Source organism: Carettochelys insculpta, chromosome 3 (genome assembly GCF_033958435.1).
Source record: "Carettochelys insculpta isolate YL-2023 chromosome 3, ASM3395843v1, whole genome shotgun sequence".
Classification (NCBI taxonomy): domain Eukaryota; kingdom Metazoa; phylum Chordata; order Testudines; family Carettochelyidae; genus Carettochelys; species Carettochelys insculpta.
This window is the reverse complement of record NC_134139.1, coordinates 102,581,519-102,603,614: the sequence shown is the minus strand read 5'-3', so window position 1 is coordinate 102,603,614 and position 22,096 is coordinate 102,581,519. Positions and strand designations below refer to the sequence as shown.

The window sequence follows — 22,096 nt, the reverse complement described above, 5'->3', positions numbered from 1 at the left end:
CCTACAGGAGTAAAGAAAAAGTATAACTTTCTCAAGAGCTACTACTGCCATCTTATTAGTATTTATAGAGTCCTGTGTGGATACAAAATGCGTACTCCTACCCACAAAAATGAGCCACTGATGTCGGCATCTACATCCGCAGATACCTGTGGAATTGCAGGACTGTAAGTGTTTGCCACAAGCAACCAACAATCATTCCTAGTAAGCTCACATCTGCATTCACTCCCAGCCCCCATTTTGGCTGTGAAGTTTAAAATCTGACATTTTTTCTTTAAGGTTTATTATTCAATTCTGTTTCACTGAAGTTTACACAGTGTCTTGAAGATGAAAGCTATACATAAGTGCTACTGTTGTTATTACAACAACAGTGTTTTACAAAGGCATACAACAATAAGGAAATTACATAAGCTAATGAAAATCTGTCAAAGGGTTGTCAAATACTAATGGCTCTGTTTCAGGAATGAATTTTCTATCAGAGCCAATACAACCAAACTAAGGTCACAATAAAGCAGGCAATGCTGAAGTATTTCAACCTTCTTTTCACCATTAGTGCTCAGAACCACTATTGTTTTGGGCTCCCAAGAACAGCTTTGCGTCTCAGTAGCCAGAGTCACTGCATAACACCGTTCATGATGCAAAATTCAAGAGGAGCTGTTAGCCTTTATCTTTGTGTTAGCCTTTATCTTCATAAATCTTGATAAAATCCCAACCAAACAAAAAGCTAACATGATCTGAATCTCAAACTGCAGCTCCATCAGGCAGTCAAGAGAAAAATTCCAGAGATGGGGATCTTCAACAGAATATTCTATTGCTAAAGGCAGAACTTCAGGCACAGATAGCCAACACACATCACTGAACCTCACTTTTCAGTATCAAAGCAAAAAGCAGTCAAGCAGCACTTTAAAGACTAGCAAAATGGTTTATTAGGTGAGCTTTCGTGGGACAGACCCACTTCTTCAGACCATAGCCAGACCTGTCCCACGAAAGCTCACCTAATAAACCATTTTGCTAGTCTTTAAAGTGCTACTTGACTGCTTTTTGCTTTGATATAGCACGGCTTCCTCTTTGTTACTATTCACTTTTCAGCGGGACACACAGAAAGATGTGATCTTCCAGATCACACAGGATAGTCTCCAACACCTTGAATTTTGTCCAGGCCACAACAGAAAGCTAGTACAGTGAATGTTAAGCATTCATAAAGCAAACCTACCATGTGAAATACATTACAGAAATCCAACCTGTTCTGCTTAGATACAGAAGAAAATTCCACTGTTATAAGAGTTACAAATGTGCAACACATGCATTCTTGCATGGTTTGCAAAGTCTAACAGTCCTTCTGCAGGGAGGGCACTCAGTAAACATACTTTAATTAGCACATCAGTTAAGCAGAACAGATTTTCTCCAAAATGACCACTAGAGAGATCAAAGATAAGACACCGAAAAAGAAACAACAGTTTAAGGCAATTCTTTAATTACTAATGTGATCAACAACACAAAAGTACAGGATATCATAGCTGCACTGAACAACATATGGGCCTTACACTCAAGTTGTGTAGCCAGACAAACAGGCATACCACATGGCTGTTCAGAGAGTGACTAATTACCAAGAATGGGAGACAAAAGGGTTTGTTGTAGTTAAGTTACCTCCTCTGCTGCCCCGCCCTTGTATGCAGACCTGCAAGCGCGTGCACATACAAACATACTTATGGTCTCTCTTTTTTTTTTTTAAGTGATCTTTGTAAGGGAAAAGAAAATGGGGTGGGGGGAATCAAGAACGGAACCAAATGGATAGATCTATAAATTATTAAATTCTAGCTCAGCATTGACTCTTACCATGAAGTTATTTGAGACTGCATGGGACATACTGGTCTAAAATAAACTATAACCCATATTTTAAAAACTAACCAAACAGTCCTTACTACTCCTAAGCAGAGTGAAAGTACTTCCTCAAATTCTAGGATAGGACAGGAATGAGGACTTAGATCAACCACCACCTTCTGGCTGCTTCATTAATCTCTGCATACTTTAAGGGAGTCCCATCCCTCTCCCTAGATTGAAGGAATGAAAGCTATAATGGGATCTTCAATGCAAAGACAGATTCTGAGGTTCTAACAAGTACAAAGAAGCTAATTTTCCAGTTGGAGACAGAACCTTTCCGATAAGTTACCTGTAATGCAAAAAACACAGTGGTAACATGAATATGCAAAGAATCAAAGGATGGAAGGGGACCTAGAAAGGTCTTCTAATCCAGTCCCCTGCACTCAGTGCAGCAATAAGTATTATCTAGTGCAGTAGTCACAAATCAGCCCATCACAACTGACGTGAGGGCCCTACATGCCCTGGCCCACTCCTGGAAGTGGTCAGCCTGTTGTAGCCCTGGGCGGGGGGAGAGGCACCAGGAGTCTCGACCGGTGTTTCCTGTAAGGGGTGCACTTCTGCAGCCACTCAGGAGAAATTCAGATGCTGCCAAGTATATTAGCAGAGTGCACACAGCTAGATTTTTTTGTTTCCGCTGGTGGTGCACATTCCCACATGCCTCAGTGCACACAAAAATAATTCTGCATATAGATGAAAAAAAATCAACACATGGATGGAAAAGATTAGCGGGAATACTGCAAGCAAGATCAGTGTGACAAGACCAAGCACCATCCCCCGCAGTTCCCTTTGGCCAGGAATAGGGAACTGTGACCATTCAGGGTTATGGGGTGGTGCTGGCACAGTAGCAGCACACAGAAACACACGACCCCCCCACCCCCAGCCTCCTCCTCCAACACCCCTGACCCCACCCCTCCCAGAGCCAGCACCTCAAACTCCCTCCTGCACACTGACCCTCCACCTACTCCCCAAACCCAGCCCTAAGCCCCCTCCCAGAGCCAACATCCATACCCCTCCTGCACCTCGAACCCCCTCATGCACCTCAAACTCTTACCCTACCCTGACCCCCAGAGCCAGAACCCCATGACTTCTCCTTCAACCTGAACCCCCTCCTAACACTTAAGCACCTGCTCTGCCCTCTCTCCCACAGCCAGGACCCTAAACCCTCTCCTGTACCCCAAACCCTCTCCTGTACCCCAACCCCTGCCCTCTCTCTCAGTGCTACCACCCCCACACCGGTGAAAGTGAGTGGGATGGGAAGGGACACAGCAGAGCTTAGGTTACCCTTAAACTCAGGAAGGAATCTTGGGCAGGAAAGGATTGGAGACCGCTGATCTATACCAGCTGTGACAAGTGTTTGTCAACCTATTCTTAAAAACCTCCAGTGACAGGATATGTGAAGTTCTCTGTCCTTATTCTGTCCTGTTCTATGTCCTTAACATACAAGTTAACCCAAAATACTTAACCACCAACTGCAATGGTATTAATGAAAACCCTATGCCTTTCAGCAACCTGTGCACCAAAACAGTTATTGCCGTTCATAACATTGCTTTCCTCTCTACCAACTCATGCAAGCAATAAGGATCTGGTAACTGAGAACAGTGCTGATTTACTCTACTCTGTTCATTCCTTTCAGCCAATAGTTTCTCATGTGAAGCTTTTATTGTGTATGTTATTCTGAAAAGCAAATATTTAGTTTTGTTTTGTATACAAATTCCACAAACAATTAACCTACTCTCTCTATTTTGCAGATACCTTCTTCAATGCCAGCAGGACACCTTAAACTTACAGACAGGCCTTGACAGCTTCCCTTACACATGAATTCATGATGTTAACTGCTGTTCATCACCCAACTACAGCTCATGTTCAAGAATACAAGCAGAAGAAAGCATGTAACAAGAAAGTTAACAGGTGTAACATTAAGCTGCACATTAAAATGGTTAGCATGAACAGCTACTATAAACAGTTGCTAGTTCACCCAAAATAATAAACAGAAAAGTTGCTGCATAAGAAACCTTTTTCTAAAGTAACATTTTAAATATGAGTCACTCATTAGTTAAGTACAACTCAATAAACTACAGTAATTTTGCCAATTCAAGGAGGCTTGATAAATCAGAGAGACATAAGTGGGGGTTCACAAAATCTACTAGCTTCAGGACCCCCAAAAAGCTTAATCTAGCCTTGGGGGTAAACCCTGAGTCTCAGTGCCTCCTCTTCCCCCACCCTGGTGGGGCTGCAGCTTGAGGGGAGTGTCTTTTTGACCCCTTGCCTCTCAGTTGGGGGGCCATATCTGTGAGGGTGTTTTTCTCCTCACTTGTGTGTAAGCCACCACTGATTTTTCCATGGGTCAGCAGCCCCTGACCCAAAAAAAACTTTCCCACCTTCCTCCTACAACCTTGTTTTTCCACTGATTCACATCTGTGCCAGGCAACAAGAAGTTGGGGGGGGGACCTCCACACTGAAATCTTCACAGTCCCAAGCAAGCAGGAAATTCCAACTGCTCCATGCACAGAAGCCAAAAAGAGAACTACTGGAACGAAATGCGGAGCTTAGCATGAAAACTGTGTCCTGATCCCTCTGAACTTCAGTGGAGGGACAGAGGGGAGACAATGAGGTGATGCAAACTTGGCTGGAGGTTTGTATTTCCATGAGAGTGGAGGACCAGCTTGGGGAATGTTTGGGAGGGCTCCAAATTATTAGAAATAAGAGCACTTGGAAGTGTTTTGTTGATTTGTTTTGTTTTTAACTTGAAGTACTAAAGGACAGCAGGATGTTGAGGGCAGAGTGCCAGGCAAGCAGGCCAGATGGCTCTACACAGGAAAACCCATCACATTCATGTCACTTAACTAACTCCTCATCTAACCAAAAACAAGAAGTCCTGTGGCACCTTACAGACTAACAGTGTGGAGCATAATCTTTGGTGGGCAAAGACTTGCTTGGTAGGGGGTCTTTACCCATGAAAGCTTATGCTCCAAACTGTTAAGTCTCTAAGGTGCCACAGGACTTCTTGTTTTTGAAGACACAGAGTAACTGCTCTACCCCTCCGATATGTGTGTGTCCTAATGGCCATACACATCACAATTGCCTTTGCTATCAGGCTAACTACCACCAGCGCGGTCAGGGCCCCTCAGCCTTTGGCATGTGGCTAGCCATGAGCAGCTGACACCTAGAGCACCACCACTCGAGGCGCGTGGAAGCAACTGGTGGCCACGCCCCGGAGCAAAGCCCCTCGAGGAACACGCTGTTAGGAGGGCGGCGCAAAGGCGACCTCACGCGCGGCCCCTGCGCGCCCCTCCGCGCTCCACCCAGGGGGCGCGCCGGTTTCGCGCCGCTTCAGAGCCCGGCAGCTGCCCAGCGGCGCGCGCCTCAGAGCCGGGACCACTACCCCGGCGTCGAGCGGGCGGACTGCTCCCCTGGCAGCTGTGCACGAGCCGGAGGGGCAGGGACACCCCACACACACACACTCCGTTTCAATGGGTGGCTTCCCCAGTTAACCCCGCGAAGGTGGCACGAGCCGGGCGCCTGCTTCCTTAGGGCCGGTTCTCCCCTCAGACTTCCCCCCGCCCGCCTCCAGCGCTCCCACTCTTCACAGTTTGGTGCACGTGCCCCCCGCCCCCCAGGCCCGGCTTCGCACCACTACTCACGGATTTGCACGCGGCGGTGGTCTAGCCGGGCGCTCAGCGCGCGCAGGGCGCTCAGGCGGCGCTGCAGCCGGGCGCTGCGGGCGCACAGGGCGTCCGCCTGGCTCTGGAGCTCGCCGAAGATGTCGCCGGCGCAGCGGGAAAGGTCGGAGAGCTGCCAGAGCAGCGAGACCAGCGAGCATGAGCTGACCTGCTCCAGCGAGCCGAAGAGCAGCCGCCCGCGCTCTTTGTCCGCGCCGGCGGCAGCAGCAGCATCTCCCCCGGCTGCCTCCGGCCGGCACAGCCTCAGGGGCTCCACGGTCCGCAGCGGGAAGGGCATGGCGGGGCCGGGGGGCTCGGCTTCCCCGCGGCCAGCGACCCCCCTACCGCAGCCAGAGCCGCGGGCAAGCAGCAACCCAAGTAACTTTTCCCCACCCGCGGCGGCGGCGGCGGGGCTCACCCAGCGCCCCGGGGGAAGCCCCTCTCCCGGGCTGCGGGGAGCGGGAGCCGCCGCGCACTGCGAGCCGAAGCTAGGAAGTTGGGTGCGGGCAGGAGACAGGAAAACGGCCGGAGTTTCTCTCCTCCCCCCCGCCAAGTGGAGCTGGGGGAGGAAGCGCGGGAGGGGGCCGGAGTGCCCTGGCTGCGGCCACAAAGAAGGGGAAGGGAAGGCAAGAGAGAGCCCCCAGCAGGCTGGGCAGCCACCTGGGGCTCCCTGAGCTGCGCCGCGCCCGCTCCTCTGAGCCGCCTCCGCCCAACTCCAAAGCCGGAAAGCGAAAGCTGGAGGCAGAGAGAGGGCCGGGAGGGGAAATAAACCACGCACACCAAACCTGGGGAAAGAAAAAGAGGCCGCCGCCTACCTGTGGCTTCCCGAACTGGAGCCTCTGCCAGCGCCTCACCCTTAGCAGCCAGCAGCAACCCCCGTGGAGACCAGCCGAAGTGGGATCATCTTTCCCTGCCTAGCCCTCCCCCAGTATCATTCCGATCTCCTCTCTTCCCAGAGGGGAAAACTACCCTCCTTTTCCCACCGACCACAACTTGACTCCACAGCCGGGGATTTCAAACTCTTTGCATTTGCGGACCACTAGAAAAATGTGAATGGAATTGCAGATCTTTGACATTAGTAGACCACAGATTACAAACTATTGTTCCCTAGTAATAATCACCTTTACCGGACATAGTTTGCAGATACTTCTCCCTCTAAAGATCTGGGGACCATTGGTTAAAAACCCTAGAGAGAAGCAGAAGAGGTGCTAACTGCATCTTAGCTCTTTGGCTTTGATCTTGTTTTACACTAGACAGTACTCAAGAGCACCTGAAAAGGCACAACCTCTCTTTAAGACACACACTTAGCATATTTTAATTATTGTTGCGTAATCTGTAGTATAGATTTTCAGATTAAAGAGTGATACCTCTACAAAAACAAAATCCAGATAGCCCAGCATAACATGCAGTTATAAATGAAGTAAATTGACTTTGGTATGCATACAGTGTTGTATCACTGCTTGCATGCTACTACAACTACTACTACTACTTAACCTTCTTACTCTGCCTGGAGCCTAGGTCACCTACAAGTCTCCTCCACTTCATGCTGTCTTGGGACAAAACTTTTAGCTGTCTCCAGGAGTACCCCAGTTGCATGCATACCGGTCCCAGAATATTGCAAAGACAAGGTGGTCCAGTAACGATATTACCATCACCACCTTCAATATGTGATTCTGGTGTAGCTGAAAACCACACTCACCCTACTCTGACCCACAGTATTCTGTTGGGATGCATTTAATCATGAGTACTATACTGGGATATCCCCAGTGGAACCAATTTAACTAGGATAGTGAATGGCGATGACTGCTGCTTAATTGGACTATTGTCCTACTTTTGCTGCATGTGCAAAGAATATCAAAATCATAGGTTGCTTGTGAAAGGGAATCTGGGGAAAAAATGGAAAACATGCTGTGCCCTCCACATTCACCTTGTAATTGTAGCAAAATTTAGTACCAAGATACCTTAAGTAACAGAAACTCTCCCCATACAGTTTTAGCATTAGCTACACATGAAATTTTATGGAAAATCCACTGGTAGCTACCACTGGGGTAGTTAGACCATTGTAAATATTTACCTGAAGTTCTTCAGTGCATCCAAAGCTTTTTAAAGTAACAAAAAGTAATACCAGGACAGAGCCAATGCGGGTATAATAGGAGCAATTGTTGAACTGATCTGAGGTGCACAGGAAAGCTGAGGTCCGCAGGACATGGCCATTATATTCCTGTGGGTCATATCATATTTGTATGCAAAAACTTTAGCCACTAGTAGTTCTGACATTATTACTACCTTTAGCAGATTAACAGACTACAAATATTTGAGGAAATATGACAACAGACGTAGAAAAGTAAGAATCCCCATCCATGTGTTTTTATGACAATGGGTTGAGCTGGCAGTAGACATGGAGAGACATGGTACAAAGGAAAGTTATACTCATCCAGCCATTAACCATTTGTCAGGATGAAATGAGAGCCTACTGGTGAGCCTGGGACTAATTACCCCAATGTTCAGGCAAACTAATTCACACAACTGAGCTACAGCAGAACATCCTTTTGGGCTAGCCCACCTGACTGGATGAGGAGAAGTGATCATGTCTACTTTTTTAATACAGCAGTACTTAAAAACTCTTAGGCCCTAGACCTGTACAATACTACCACAAGTTGTCCCATTGTTAATATCCAAGTAATAGTATTTAGCCAGATGTTAAGGTGAAGTTTGAAGCATGGGTTTTATAATACTGAAGTTGCCAATAAAGATTAAAATAATAAAGATGAAATTCAGTGATTGACATTTTAAACTTTTATTTTTGTTCACTGCTTTTATAAGCTGTTCAGGCATATTTTAAGTGGCTTTTCCCTTTTAATTGGAATAGCCACTTACTCAGAACTATAGCTTATTCACCAGAATGTTTGAATTAAGATAAGTGTATTTTTATAGTTGTTTTTTTAAATAAGGCAATAAATGGGTATATGTAAATGATGGAATTAATGAGGGGATTTTTTTAAAAGTAACTAGAGTTAGGTAAAGAATAGGGGATGGTGTCTTTTTTTTTTTTTGAAATCATATCTGTATAGAATATTGTGCTTTCAACAAAACCATGAAGATCCACCAGCAACTGGAATTCCTTATTTTTATAATACTTGAAGTTGTAACAATGGATGGATTAAATAAAACTTAAGGATCAAACCCTGATTTTTTTCTTATCTGAGAAATTTGGATTTTTACCTTTATCCTACAAACTCTAATGTATAACATAGCTTTAAATATGTGATTAGTGCCACTGATTATGAATCAAGGAAAGGATCTTATTTAAATATAGAACCAGGGTTGAAAGAGAATTAATCATTAAGGAAAACTGTAGTCTAGATGCTCAAATGGTGTCAGAAAGGGTGAAACTCTACTACACCCAACAACGTAGCATTAATTTTACTAAGTGAGACTGTGGTCCTGCATCTGCAGGCTGGAAATTTAACTTACATCTGAAAAACCCAAAGGCTTTTTGGTGTGGGAATAATTCCCATGCAAAATAAGAAATGGAAATATCAGTGGGAGGGACTGCTATGGTCTCACGGCGTTGGCAAGACATCAGTTTCTGCCCACACAAAAGGAAGGGGCATGGGAAGGAAAAAACAACTTTAAAACTTCCTTATCTAAAGCAGTTGAAGAGCTGAAGTATTTATCATACTAAAGATGGAACAGATTAAAATAGCTAATTGGAAAAACAGATACAAACTTTTGTTTTCCACAAAAGGAATTTGGTCTTTTCACAAAAGGTACTTCTAGAAATACTCATATAATCTCTGGTTTATGAGGTTCTTGTTGGAAAACTTCTGTCTTCCTCCTTTGTGGCATTGAGAATGTTTGGTTTATTTTCAATATTTGTTGCATAGCTCCCCCTTCTGCTACAACAAAGATAGAAAATTACACACACCAAATTAAGTGTCTAAATATGGGGAAAAAGTAGGTGTTTGAAATGTCCTGAGAAACCTTGCCTGCTGCATATACCATAATAATGAGAGACAGGAGTGGCAATGAAGATAAACAGAAGAAAAGGCGGAAGGAACTCTTAGGAGTTTCAGACTGATATCTATTTTGTTTTGAAGTACTTGGACTAAAAATGTTGACTCACTCAGTACCATAATCATATACGCCACATCTTTAAACTACAAGTTCAATTACAACATTAAGGCTCAGTAATTTTTAAGGGTCTATATATCCACAAGTGGAAAACTACAAAGATTGTAGAACTTGCTCATTGTAGGTGGAGCACTAAACTACCCTTTACTCACTTTTGCAATCCTGTTGAGTTTGCACTAGTAAATGGAGAGTCATGGTACAGAGGAAAGTCTGCTTATCCTCTCATTAACCATGTCAAGATGGAATGAGGGCCTACCAGTTAGTTACCTCAATGCCCAAGCAGACTAATTAACACAGCTAGCCGTTTGGGCCAGCCCATATGACTGGATAAGGGAAGCCAGCATATCGGCTTTTTAAAATTAGCATCAAGTCACTGGCTATGCAATGCTTGTGCTGCATATGCGGTTAACCCTATGTCTGCCTTGTTCTTGTCCTCCCCCAGCTCTGTTCTTTGTCTGGTACCTAATTATGGCCTGACATTTGTCTTGAACCCTAGTCCCTGACTGGAGTTCTGACCAGTAGCAATAACTGTCACTGTTCTGTATCAGAGAGGGCCTGTCTGTCAATCCAGTTTTCTATCCATCCTACAGTCCATGTATCCAATCCATACTACTTTAACTTATGGGCAAGAGTGTTGTGGGAGACTGTATCAAAAGCTTTTGCTAAAGTCAAGGTATATAACATCCACTAACTTCCCCATGTCCAAAGAGCCAGTTACCTCATCATAGAAGCTAATCAGATTGGTCAGGCATGACTTGCTCTTTGTGAATCCATGTTGACTACTCTTGATCACTTTCCCCTCTTCCAAGTGCTCCAAAATGGATTCCTTGAGGATCTCCTCCATGATTTTTCTGGAGACTGAGGTAAGGATGACCGATCTATAGTTCCCTGGATTGTCCTTCTTTCCTTTTTTAAACATGGGCACTATATTTGCCTTTTTCAGTCATCCAGGACCTCACACAATCTCCATGATTTTTCCAAGATAATAAACAAAGTCTCTGCAATAACATCTGCCAATTCCCTCAGTACCTTTGGATGCCTTAAATCTGGACCCATGGATTTGTGTGTATCTAATTTTTCTAAATAACTCTTAACCCATTCTTTCACCACTGAAGACTGCCCACCCCCTTCCCATACTGCATTGCTTAGCTCCAGAGTCAGGGAGCTGACCTCGTCTGTGAAGACTGAGGCAAAAAAAGCATTGAGTACCTCAGCCTTTTCCACATCATTCGTCAGCAGGTTACCTGCCTCATACAGTAATGGCCCCACGCCCTCCTTAATAACCCTCTTATTGTTAACATGCCTGTAGAAACCCTTCTTGTTGCCCTTCACGTTCCTTGCTAGCTGCAGTTCCAATTGTGCTTTCTCTTTCCTGATTACCCCCCGGGCATTCTCCAGCCATACATTTATACTCCTCCTTAGTCATCTGTCCAAGTTTCCACTTCTTATACACATCCTTTTTGAGTTTAAACTCGCCAAGGACTTCCCTTGTAAGCCAAGCTGGTTGTCTACCATATTTGCTTTTCTTACTGTGCATCGGGATGTTTTATTCTTGTGCCTTCAATAAGTCTTCTTTAAAATACTGCCAGTTCTCCCGAACTCCTTTCCTCTTCATATTAGCTTCCCAGGGGATCCTGCCCATCAGTTTTCTCAGGGAGTTTAAGTCTGTTCTTCTGAAATCAAGGGTCTGTATTTGACTGCTCACCCTTTCTTCCTTTTGTCAGATCCTGAAATCTACCATCTCATGGTCGACGCAGCCCAGATTGCCATCTACTTCTATTTCTCCTACTAGTTCTTCCCTCTTTGTGAGCAGCAGGATGCCAAAGTGTGGGAGACAATCTGTACAACTATCAAGGCTTGTTCCACAATTTCTTGATAGACAATTTACCATTTCCTGCTTGTTGGTGTAACTCCCACCACAGATGCTGGAATGACCATTGGTGCCACTGGTTTTGAAGTGGATTCCATTAAACCCCCAGTTTACAGTTGGTTCAATGAGTCTCAGTAGCATCCACTATACAAATTGTTCTAGCTCTCCTGCATTCCCCCAAACATCTACATTGCTAATTACCATGTACCCTTTTTAACTTGTGGAAGCTACATTTGTAACCTAAGTTCTTCCTTGCTACAGTAACATTGCTAATGGTTACTGCCCGTCTGGCAGGTTGGGTTAAGAAGCATGAAGAGGTATGCAGCCTTATCACTGATGACAGGAGCAGGTTGCCAAGCTCTGAAAGAGAGACCATAACAAGCTGTAATGCCGGTCATGCAATGTTAGAGATACACAGGTAAACTCTAATTCACCGCTCCAGTTAATGAAGGATATGTCCGTCTACACCAGAGACAGGTAGACAGATTCATGCTAGTTTTGCAGAAGCTAAAATAGCAGTGTGATCATGGACATTGCTGCGTGGGTAGTGGCTAGGGTTAGCCACCCATGTGCAAGCCTGAATGACCCCCCTGGGTGGCTACCCCAAGCATGTGGCATAACAAACACACTTCTGTTTTTAGGGCATTAGCTAGAGTGACCTAGTGCAAGTCTGTCTACCCAAGCCAAGGGGCCCACTCACAGATACACATCTCATAGAGCTGGAAGGGACCTCAGGAGGTCATTAAATCCAGTCCCCTGCCCTCTTGGCAGGACCAAGAACTATCCCTTTTTTTTAATCTATTTGCCCCAGACTCCTAAATGGCCTCTTCCAAGAGTGAGCTCACCACCCTGGGTTTAGCAGGCCAGTGCTCAAACCACTAAGCTATCACAACCTAGATATGCATTACATTGTTGATCAAAACTTAAGGTTAACCCCCCCAAATTACCTGTGGGCTGCTAAGAACGCACAAGGCGATAAAGAGATGAAGTGTGTCTTGAGAAGGCAGAGTTGTTCCGCAAACCAGCTCCATTAGAACGGGGGTCTCCAGGTGCAGTGATCATGTCCAATCAGTGATTTCATTCAATTTAATAAACAGCTGGACCTCTTGAAGCCAGGATCAGCAGGACCACAGATGCTCCTGAACCAGAGAGTCCTGAGAGCCAGGAATCCAGCAGCAGGAGTGCTGGTGGGTAGGAGCCAGACTAGAGCCAGCTCCTTTGCCAAGCTGGTGGCAGAGAGGCTGGCAGAAGGGAGCCCTGCTGAGGCTAGGAGCCTGGCCGGACCAGCAGACAGGAGTCCAACCTTGCTAGTGGTTCAGAGCCCAGCCAGGCCAGCAGTAACAATATGAGCAGCTCATGGGAGGAGGCAGCAGTCAGGAGCCTGTCCAGGTCTGGGACCAGGAGTGGAGCTGGGCAGGCAGCTGGGCATATGTGTGAGACTAGGGCTGAGATTGGAGCTAAGCTGGGGCTGGCGGGAAGTGAGAGGGAGGCCAGAATTGACCTCCGATGGATCAGCAAACTCCCTCATTCAGGACCAGTCAAATCCGAGGGTGCTGGACCAGGGACATCCAACCTGTAGTAATGACATGACATAGGTATTGCAATCATGCTCAATTTGCAATATGGTAACACCCCATTAAAAAGAGGAAGACCTTGAACAATGTGGAGGTCTGCTGTGACTGAAGGACAACAACTGGGGTATTCTTGGAGTCAGCTAGAAGTTTTGTCCCAAGACAGAGTGAAGTGGAGGATACTTGTAGCTGACCTATGTGCAACTCAGAGTACAAGGCTTTAAGTCAAGTCCATTAAACACAGAAGTCTGATTATTATATTCCTGTATATTGTCTTTAAACCAAAGCTCACTGTTGTAAATATAAGAAACAAACTAATAACCATTGCATGGCAAGGATTTGTAAACCTGTTAATACTTTCTAAGTAAATACTTAAACCAAACTGGTGCCAAACAATATTCTCCCTGCATTTTGGTCTCTTTAAACTATGAAATTCCGTGAAGTGTAAGCTAAGCTCAGAACTTCTAAGGTATGCAGTAGTAATGCTCTACAGGAAGACTGAAACTTCCAGTTGTCTGAATCGCCAATTTAGCATGTCTCTAGGGACCTAGAGATAAGTGGATTTCACCTACACAAAATTTTGTTTCTATTTTTTAAGTTCTGACTATTTGATGGGAGTGCCATACTTCAAAAAGGTCGGGGGTTGGGTTGCTTTATTTAAATTGATAGTCTTCCTATTCATTTTGAGGGGCCCTCACCTTGCTGGACCCTTAGCTCAGTGGTTTGAGCACTGGCCAGCTAAGCCACGGGTTGTGAGTTTAACCCTTTAGGGGGTATTTAGGATTGGGACAAATGGATTAAAAAGAAAATCTATCAGCGATGGTGATAGGTCCTGCTGTGAGGGCAGGGGACTTCTTAATGACCTCTGAAGGTCCTTTCCAGCTCTGTGAGATAGTCCTTTATGGAGATATACCTATCAATGTACTATTAAAGTCACAAAAATATATGCTTATCCTCTCTACCTAGAGGTGAATTTCACCAATTTGTTGATATTGAGGTTCACAGTATGCAGCTATTTACATTGTGAATGGATTTGGATATAAATCCAATCCGTCTTGAAGACTGCCCTATCACATGTTAAAAAAAACCTGTTCAACAAGTGTAATAAAAATTTCAAGAAAAGGAGGCTGAGCTAATAAGACGAAGAAGGATATTTTCTGGTCATGTACAAGTTATAACTGATTCCTGAACTCTAAACTAAAATTGGTGTTATTGCTCAGAACTGACATGCATGCAAGTCAAGAAATTTTACATGAGCAACAAAAACTGTCCTCTTGCACATTTGTGTTTTCTATCACCGTACCATAAGTGGCAATATTATCTCTGCTATATAATGCGTGTATAAGCTGGCTGAGTCACTCTTGCTATGGAAACCTAACTACATAACCATACATACTTCTATGTACAACACTTAGGATTTAATTTCCTTATAAGGGTGTCTATATGGAGGAACAAAAGAAAAAACTTTTAGCACATCAATTTCAGTGGTTTCACATTTGTGGGTTCACACACTTGATTATGTGATCATTGAAATAAGTGCAGCTGTTTGTTTCGTTGCATGCACAGACTTGGCACACTATACAACTGGAGCTAAGCATCAACACATTGTTAATAAATGAGTAAATATCATGTACTGGGCAAGCAGAGCATGCAAGTTTTTACTCATTTCTAATCCAAATGTTTTCAAACTTGGCCGAGTTTTCATTCTTCCGGGGACTATGAGCGTGCCAAATTTTAAATATTTCAAGCAAAACTACGTCTGTTTGAATTATCCAAGAGAAAAAAAGGAGCATAATAAGAGTGAAAAACAGCATGTTAAAAACTGAAAGGTAGCTGACTGGATTACCTTAAATCTTTTCTAATAAACTTCTCCTGTAGTTTGAGAATAAACTAATTTCAACCCAAAGAGTAATTATATTCAAAAGAAAGCTAAGACCGCATGCTTGAATCTTATTTCAGAAATGTTTGAATTTTAAAAATCATTGTTAAAATCACTGTTAAAACTACTTTCCCCATCTTTTTTACAGTGATGACACTATTTGGCTCTTTGATCCTGACTGAGGACTCTAGGTATATCTACAATAAAAATAAATAATAAAATACACAGAAAAACAAACCTTTAAACTTTTAACTCCCTCCCTACTCATTAAATTATGGGATCAAAAAAGTACAATATAGAATACTATGTAATAATATTCCCTATGTTCCTTGTTTAGAATAATTCTCTGTCTAAAGTGATTCCAATATATAATGTTTAAAACTTAGATTAATTTTGTTTTCCAACTATCTGCTTGTTTGAAAAAGGACTGCTCACAGTAACAAGACTCAGCAAGATAATGACAAATAACCCTTTAACTGGAACTAGTCATGGGTAGAAAAAACTGTCACCTGATTCTTATTAATCCCATTGGCTACGTCTAGACTACAGAGATCGTTCAAAAGAAGATCTTCTGGAAGATCTCTTCTTAAGGAACTTCTTTTGAAAAAGTGTGCCCACACACAAAAAAGTGGATCAAAAGATCTGCTCTTTCGAAGGAGAGCGTCAACGCAGCCCCCGCTCTTTCAAAAAAACAGGTCAAGGATCGAAAATGAGGACTGCTCTTTCAAAAGAAGGGCCCTGTGGAGCCCCTACATGTTTCCTTTCGAAAGTAGCTTTCAAAAGGGGACGCTCTTCCTGAAATGAGAAAGGAAGAGTGACCTTGAAAGGAGCACCACATTCTTGCGATTTACTTTTGAAAGAGTGCTTTTTGTGTGTAGACGCTCCATGGGCTCTTTTGAAAGAGCCCCCTTCTTTCGAAAAATCTTTCAAAAAATCTTTTGAAAGAACTTGCTAGTGTAGACACAGCCATTGTGACTGTATTCATTTTGGGCTAGAGAACCATAGGCGGAGGGGAAAAAATCTACGGCATCAATTCACAAAACAATTTGAAGAATTGATCCTGAGTCTGACCACAGATCTGACCTGAAGACACTACTATATAACAAGACAATGATTTCAGTTTGTAGATTACTTACCTCATTTCTCCAGTGTGGCCAGTAAAGGAGGGCCCCCTGACAAAACCTGCAGCTATATGCAAAGTATCTGCACATACTATTCTCAACTGCAATACCCACCTGAGGAAGTGAAAAAACAGATCAACAGAGCCAGACGTGTGCCACAAAGCCACTTACTACAGGACAAGCCCAAGAAAGAAACCAACAGAACACCACGAGCCATCACCTACAGTCCTCAGCTAAAACCTCTACAGCACATCATCAGGGATTTACAACCCATCCTAGACAATGATCCCCCACTTTCACAGGCCGTGGGAGGCAGACCAGTCCTTGCCCTCAGACAACCTGCCAACCTGAAGCAAATCCTAACCAGCAACTATACACCACACCGCACCACAGTCACTCTAACTCAGGGACCCATCCATGCAACAAACCTCGTTGCCAGCTCTGTCCACATATCTACACCAGCAACACCATTACAGAACCTAACCAGATCAGCCACACCATCGTGGGTTCATTCAGCTGCCCATCTACCAATATAATTTATGCCATCATGTGCCAGCAATGCCCCTCTGCTATATACATCGGACAAACCGGACAGTCTTTACGTAAAAGAATCAACGCACACAAATCAGATATCAGAAATGGCAATATACAAATACCTGTAGGAGAGCACGTCAATCTCCCAGGCCACACAGTAGCAGACTTAAAAGTAGCTATTCTACAGCAAAGAAATCTCAGGACCAGACTCCAAAGAGAAATTTCTGAGCTACAATTCATCTGCAAATTCAACGCCCTCAGCTCAGGCTTAAACAAAGACTGTGAATGGCTGGCTAAATACAAAAGCAGCTTCCCCTCCCTTGGTGTTCACACCTCCAGATCAACTGCTGGTAGTAAGCCTCACCCTTGCTGACTGAGCTAACCTTGCTATCCCCACCCTTGCTCTGGCTTATTTATACCTGGCCCTGGAGATTTCCAAGACCAGCATCTGATGAAGTGAGTCTGTGCTCACGAAAGCTCATGCTCCAAACTTTTCTGTTAGTCTATAAGGTGTCACAGGACCCTTTGTTGCTGTTACAGATCCAGACTAACACGGCTACCCCTCCGATACTATTCTCAAGACACACATCCAGAACAATTCAAAGAGCTTCCCTGAAGTCAGACAGTTTCAAAATGAGGTCTCTAGTTTTGCATATGCAGTTTTTCACTAACAATAATGTATGCATGCAAATAAATTATGCACTATCAGCGATGCTCCTTACTTGAAAGTTATGTGAAGTTTAGAATGAATATAACTTTACTTTTAAACCATAGAATTATACATTAATTACGATGCAGAATTTATTTCCCATCTATAGGATTTTATAGGATGGTTAACAAATTTGTTAAATTCTATACATTCATAAAGCAAGTTGTATAGTAGACCCTCAACTTGTGCAGGAATTATGTTCCTGGGAAACCAGACATAATTCGAAATTTGTGCAAATCAAGTGTGGGCAAGCCACCAGCTCAGCCCCAGCTGCCACTGCCACAGCGGGGGCAGGTGATCCCCCTGTCTAGGGGGAAGAAAGCTGGCAGAGTGCTTTGCTCCGCCATCTTACCAGCCCTTTAACAGGGGGATTCCCTAACCCCCCAGTGGTGGCTCCCTGGGGCTGAGCTGGCTGTGCTTTGCCAGCTCTCTTCCCCCTCAACAGGGGAGGATCCCCTCTCCTCCATGGTAGCTCCCTGGGTCTGGAGCTTCCACTGGGGTCCCCCCTCTAACTGCACTAACATGAGATACGTGCAAATTGAATGCATGTATCTCAGGGGTCTACTGTACATTGGTTTAATCCCTATTATAGTCTATCAGACTTTTCTACACAGAAGAAGAGGAAATTCAACCATTTGAATGTGCAAAATAGAGTGCACAGTCTGCAACTCATAGTGCTCCAGATCTGCATGTTGGAGGCTGGCCTAATATTTCCTTGAAAATTTGAATTTGTATAAAAAAAATCACCATAGGCAACTCCAGGATTGAAAGTTACATAGCTATTCTTTGCCATCAGCCCCCATTCAGTAGTGTTTTTATGAAAGGACTGTAAAGAACTATGTATGCTATTGAAATTAAAGGGTAAATTTAGGTAAGGAAAATATAATAATCTGAGTTGGAATTTGGCCAGGATTTGAAAGGAATTGAAGAGAATGGTTTCTTTCAATTGCTGGTTTAACCTCTGTTTTATTCTGCAAAGGTCTCATATTTCATAATGGCCTTTAGCAGTAAATTATTAAACATTTTAAAGTAGAAGTCTATGGGAACAACAAAGGATGTACTAAAGGTCTTTGTGCTGCAAGCTTCATATTGCATCTTGCTGTAGTAAATTGGTCATTACAGCATTTGGTTTCTTCTAACTTTAAAAGGGGGGAAGCTGTTGCTCAGTAAAAACAAAAACAAACAAACAAACAACCAAAAAAGAACGGAGCCATGACTGCCAGGAGCAGTTAATAAATGCAAACTCAAAGGAAAGACTTCATATTCACTTACACTAACACCAATTTTGTCCCCATATGCTACTTTCACAGTTATAATCAGAAAATGTTCTCCGAGCTAACAAATCCTTGGTCAGTAGAAGAGTCTTAATCTCAGATGTTTCTGTGAAAGGCCCTAAAATCTGGAAATCAAATCCACAGACGCTCCGTTTGGTTCCACAGAATTTGCTGCCCTTCACAGCATTATGTAAATATCTGATAGAAGCTGATCCTGAAACACTTACTCACTTAACTTCACAAGTGGTCCCACTGAAGTCATCTAAATTATTTTTATGATTTCAAATGCACTCTGTTGTTTCCTCATGGGTGGATGTATTCATCGCAATTTATTTTTAAAACATCTTTTGAGACTCTTCATTGTGTAAGATTAAGTACGTATGTAAAAGTTTGTAACATCAGCCCAGACTTCCTGGAGTCATAAGCTGGGGGAAATTGGACAGTCTTGGGAGGAAGGGCAGCAGTCAGCTGCCTTGACCATAAGAACATTCTTTCTCTTCCTGCAATTTCCAGCCCCATTCACTAGAGACCACCTAACTTCTATAACATAATGGGGATCCGTCAGACAACTGCACAACACCGATCCATCCACAGACCTCTGCCACCAGGGCTATCCTGAGGGGGTGGTTGGGCTGAGGGCTACTTCCCCACAGTGCCCAAGGCACGGGGCCCCAGGCAACCCTTCCTCCCCACCATATTGCAGGCCCTGCCATTCCCCACCCCACCCCGCCCCCTTACCCCTCCGCAGCCAACGGGGTTGGGGATTACCTGTGGCAGGGATGTGGTGACAACAGCACCAACAGCAGGGTGTTGCCTCCACCAGAGTCCCCACCCACACGCCATGTGGCATGAGTGGCAGTCTGCTCAGCTCTGCTCTGCCTCACCTGCTTGGCCTCCTGAGCCCTGCTTCTACACAGGCGGCAGGGAGTGGAGGCTGCTTCCAGCTGCCGGGGAAGTGGGGCTCAGCAGACCAGGAGGGCACAGTGCAGCCAAGCAAAGCAGGCTGCTGCTGGTAATGTGCAGTGGTGGGGTGGGTTAGCCCCGTCCCCCCCACTGCAGCTGTCCCTATTGTCCTGCCCCAGGTCCCCATCCCAACCATGGGCCTGGGCCAGCCACTTCACCTCTGCTTTCCTCTGCTGTGTGTTACCTGGGCCCAGTAGGCTGGGAAGGCAATGTTGTGGAGCAGCCTACGAAGCCACTCCAGCTCCTACTGCCACTGTGGTGAGTGCTGGGAGGGGGTGATCCCTGTTGCTGCTATGCCAGGCCCACATGATCCCCTGGGTCCCTACCATCCATAGAATGGTTGGGGTGGTCACTGCAGCACTCCCAAAAGTGCAGGGCCTGGGCCAGCTACCATGATTCGTCCAATGGATGGGATGGCTCTATGTAGGAGAGACGGTGTTCATGCTTTCAGTTTTTATCTGGCCACAGCAGCCCAGAGCTGCAATTTTAAAGGAAAGTTCTACTTAGCACTTGGCTAAATCATGCCTAGTGTTCACCGAATCCTCAGAGGTTTCAGTTGCAAAGCTCTAGTTACCAAGTCTCTCCTGAGGATGTGCAAAATGCAATTTTCCAGATTTGGGCAGATTTTCACAGGGACACTATCTGCCAAATTTGATACCTCTCTTGGAAAGCACAGAAACACTAAAGCTATCTAAAGAAAAGGTTGCCAGAATTTAACATGGGCAAAGCAACATATTTTTACATTATTTTGTCTGAAATTAAACAATAAAAATAAAAAACTAAAACACAATAAAACCACTTAGTTTGAGGCAAGCACATTTCAGCCCAAACAAAGTTTGGTAAGGTTTGGAAGAAAGTGAAAACAGGAAAATGTAGAGCAACCTTAATATTAGGTCCTGAAGGGCTACCAGACACCCTCATATTTGCATGTAGTGTCTATCTTAAGCTTAGGTGAAGGTAAAAAATTGCATGTGAAAACCAGGTTTTATCATTTTTCCTCTCCTCCCATTAAGTGGCTCCCACGATTTACCTGTTCTCCCAGGAGATGTCTGCTACTCTTTTTCCAAGTTCATTTGATTTAAAACAGAGAAATTAATTTTACTGCTGCCCTTCCTAGACTATCACCTTGGGTGCCAGAGAAGAGGGGGCACCACATGTGACTACACTATTTTATATTCTTAGGACTAGCTTTGGTTACCTCTTCTTAAAAATAGCAGAACGTGCTCAGCTATTTCTTTGTTACACTCTTTCACTCCACTGTTAACAGCGCCTTCCCCTCCTGAAAGTATTTTTTCCCTTCTCCTGCTTTGTGTGTGTGGCAGGCAATGGATTTTACTTCATATTTAGCACCTTGAGAGACAAAATGTCTTGTCTTTAGTTACTTGTCTGCGCAGCAGTGTCATCTTTGATACCAGCAGAAATACGCAAAGGTCTGGGAAGCAAAACAGCTGTTTGCATATTTTTTGGTCTCAAAGTAAAACAGGGTTTGGTGTTTTTTATTTTTTTTAAACACTTGTTTTCTCTGACTGGTAAAAAATTATTTTCAAATAGACAATTACGAAGAAATTTTGCTCTGAGCCGTGAGCAACCTTATCGAAATCAATAGGGTAGACATGAGGACAAGATTTGGCCTTTAAATAATTCTGAAGGGTTATCCCGATTAGGGGCAAACTGAGGCTTTAAACTCTTTTAATGGTGATAACTGTATACACTAATGCTTAATATGAAAAGCAACATGTGTACGGACCTGTATTTTCCAGAAGCTGTTCCTGCATAAACAATTCAGAGATTACTTATGCCAGTGGTACAATTAATTACAAAGAGTCAATAATAAGTTGGACGGCATTGCCTCCGACTTGAATTTTGGCACTAGATTTTCACAATTTTAAAGTGGGTCACACTTTTAATATAGCATAATATTATTATTAGTTGTAATTATTAATATCAATAGTGTTTGCAGAAGATATATTCTTCAATAACTGTTTCTAAAAACACATTATATTAGTGGAGCTATTACTCTGAGGAATAGCCATTCTGCTTGCTCTCACGAGTTATTCTACTGAATTCAAGAGGACTAATAATGCCAGACTTGCAAGGACAGTTCAATAAGAGTGTAGAAAGATTGATTTAAATCAATGATTTAAACTGGAAAGCTTCAGTTTAAACCATTGATTTTAATCTACCTTTCTGTTTGCCAGTTGTTTTCTTAAAAAAAAAACTGCGCTGGTTGATAACCAGTAAAATAAATTTATTTGCAACAAAATAGAGCCTTTACATAAAGCTGGTAAATCTTTTTCTTCCCACAAAGGTACACATATAGTATATATAAGCAGTTATATCATGCTTAATATTTTCAGATTCTTATTGATTGAATACTTTAACATGGTAGAAAATACTTAATGATATGCTTATTACTAGGTAAGTAATTTTTTACTCATGATTTGTGTCAAGATGTAGTAGAATTGTAATTAGAATTTAATAAAACACACAAACCCACTTTTTTA

The 22,096-nt window shown here is 43.7% G+C and overlaps 1 protein-coding gene across 1 annotated transcript in view; it reads right to left on the bottom strand.

Annotated features, from left to right (window-relative positions):
- NHSL1 (NHS like 1) overlaps positions 1-6,171 on the bottom strand; it is a 254,071-nt gene extending 247,900 nt beyond the window's left edge. Inside the window, exon 1 of the mRNA XM_074990474.1 lies at positions 5,520-6,171. Within this exon, the coding sequence (XP_074846575.1) occupies positions 5,520-5,835 (316 nt within the window). The 5' untranslated portion in view covers positions 5,836-6,171. The remainder of the gene's footprint in view (positions 1-5,519) is intronic.
- Positions 6,172-22,096: the final 15,925 nt, after the last annotated feature.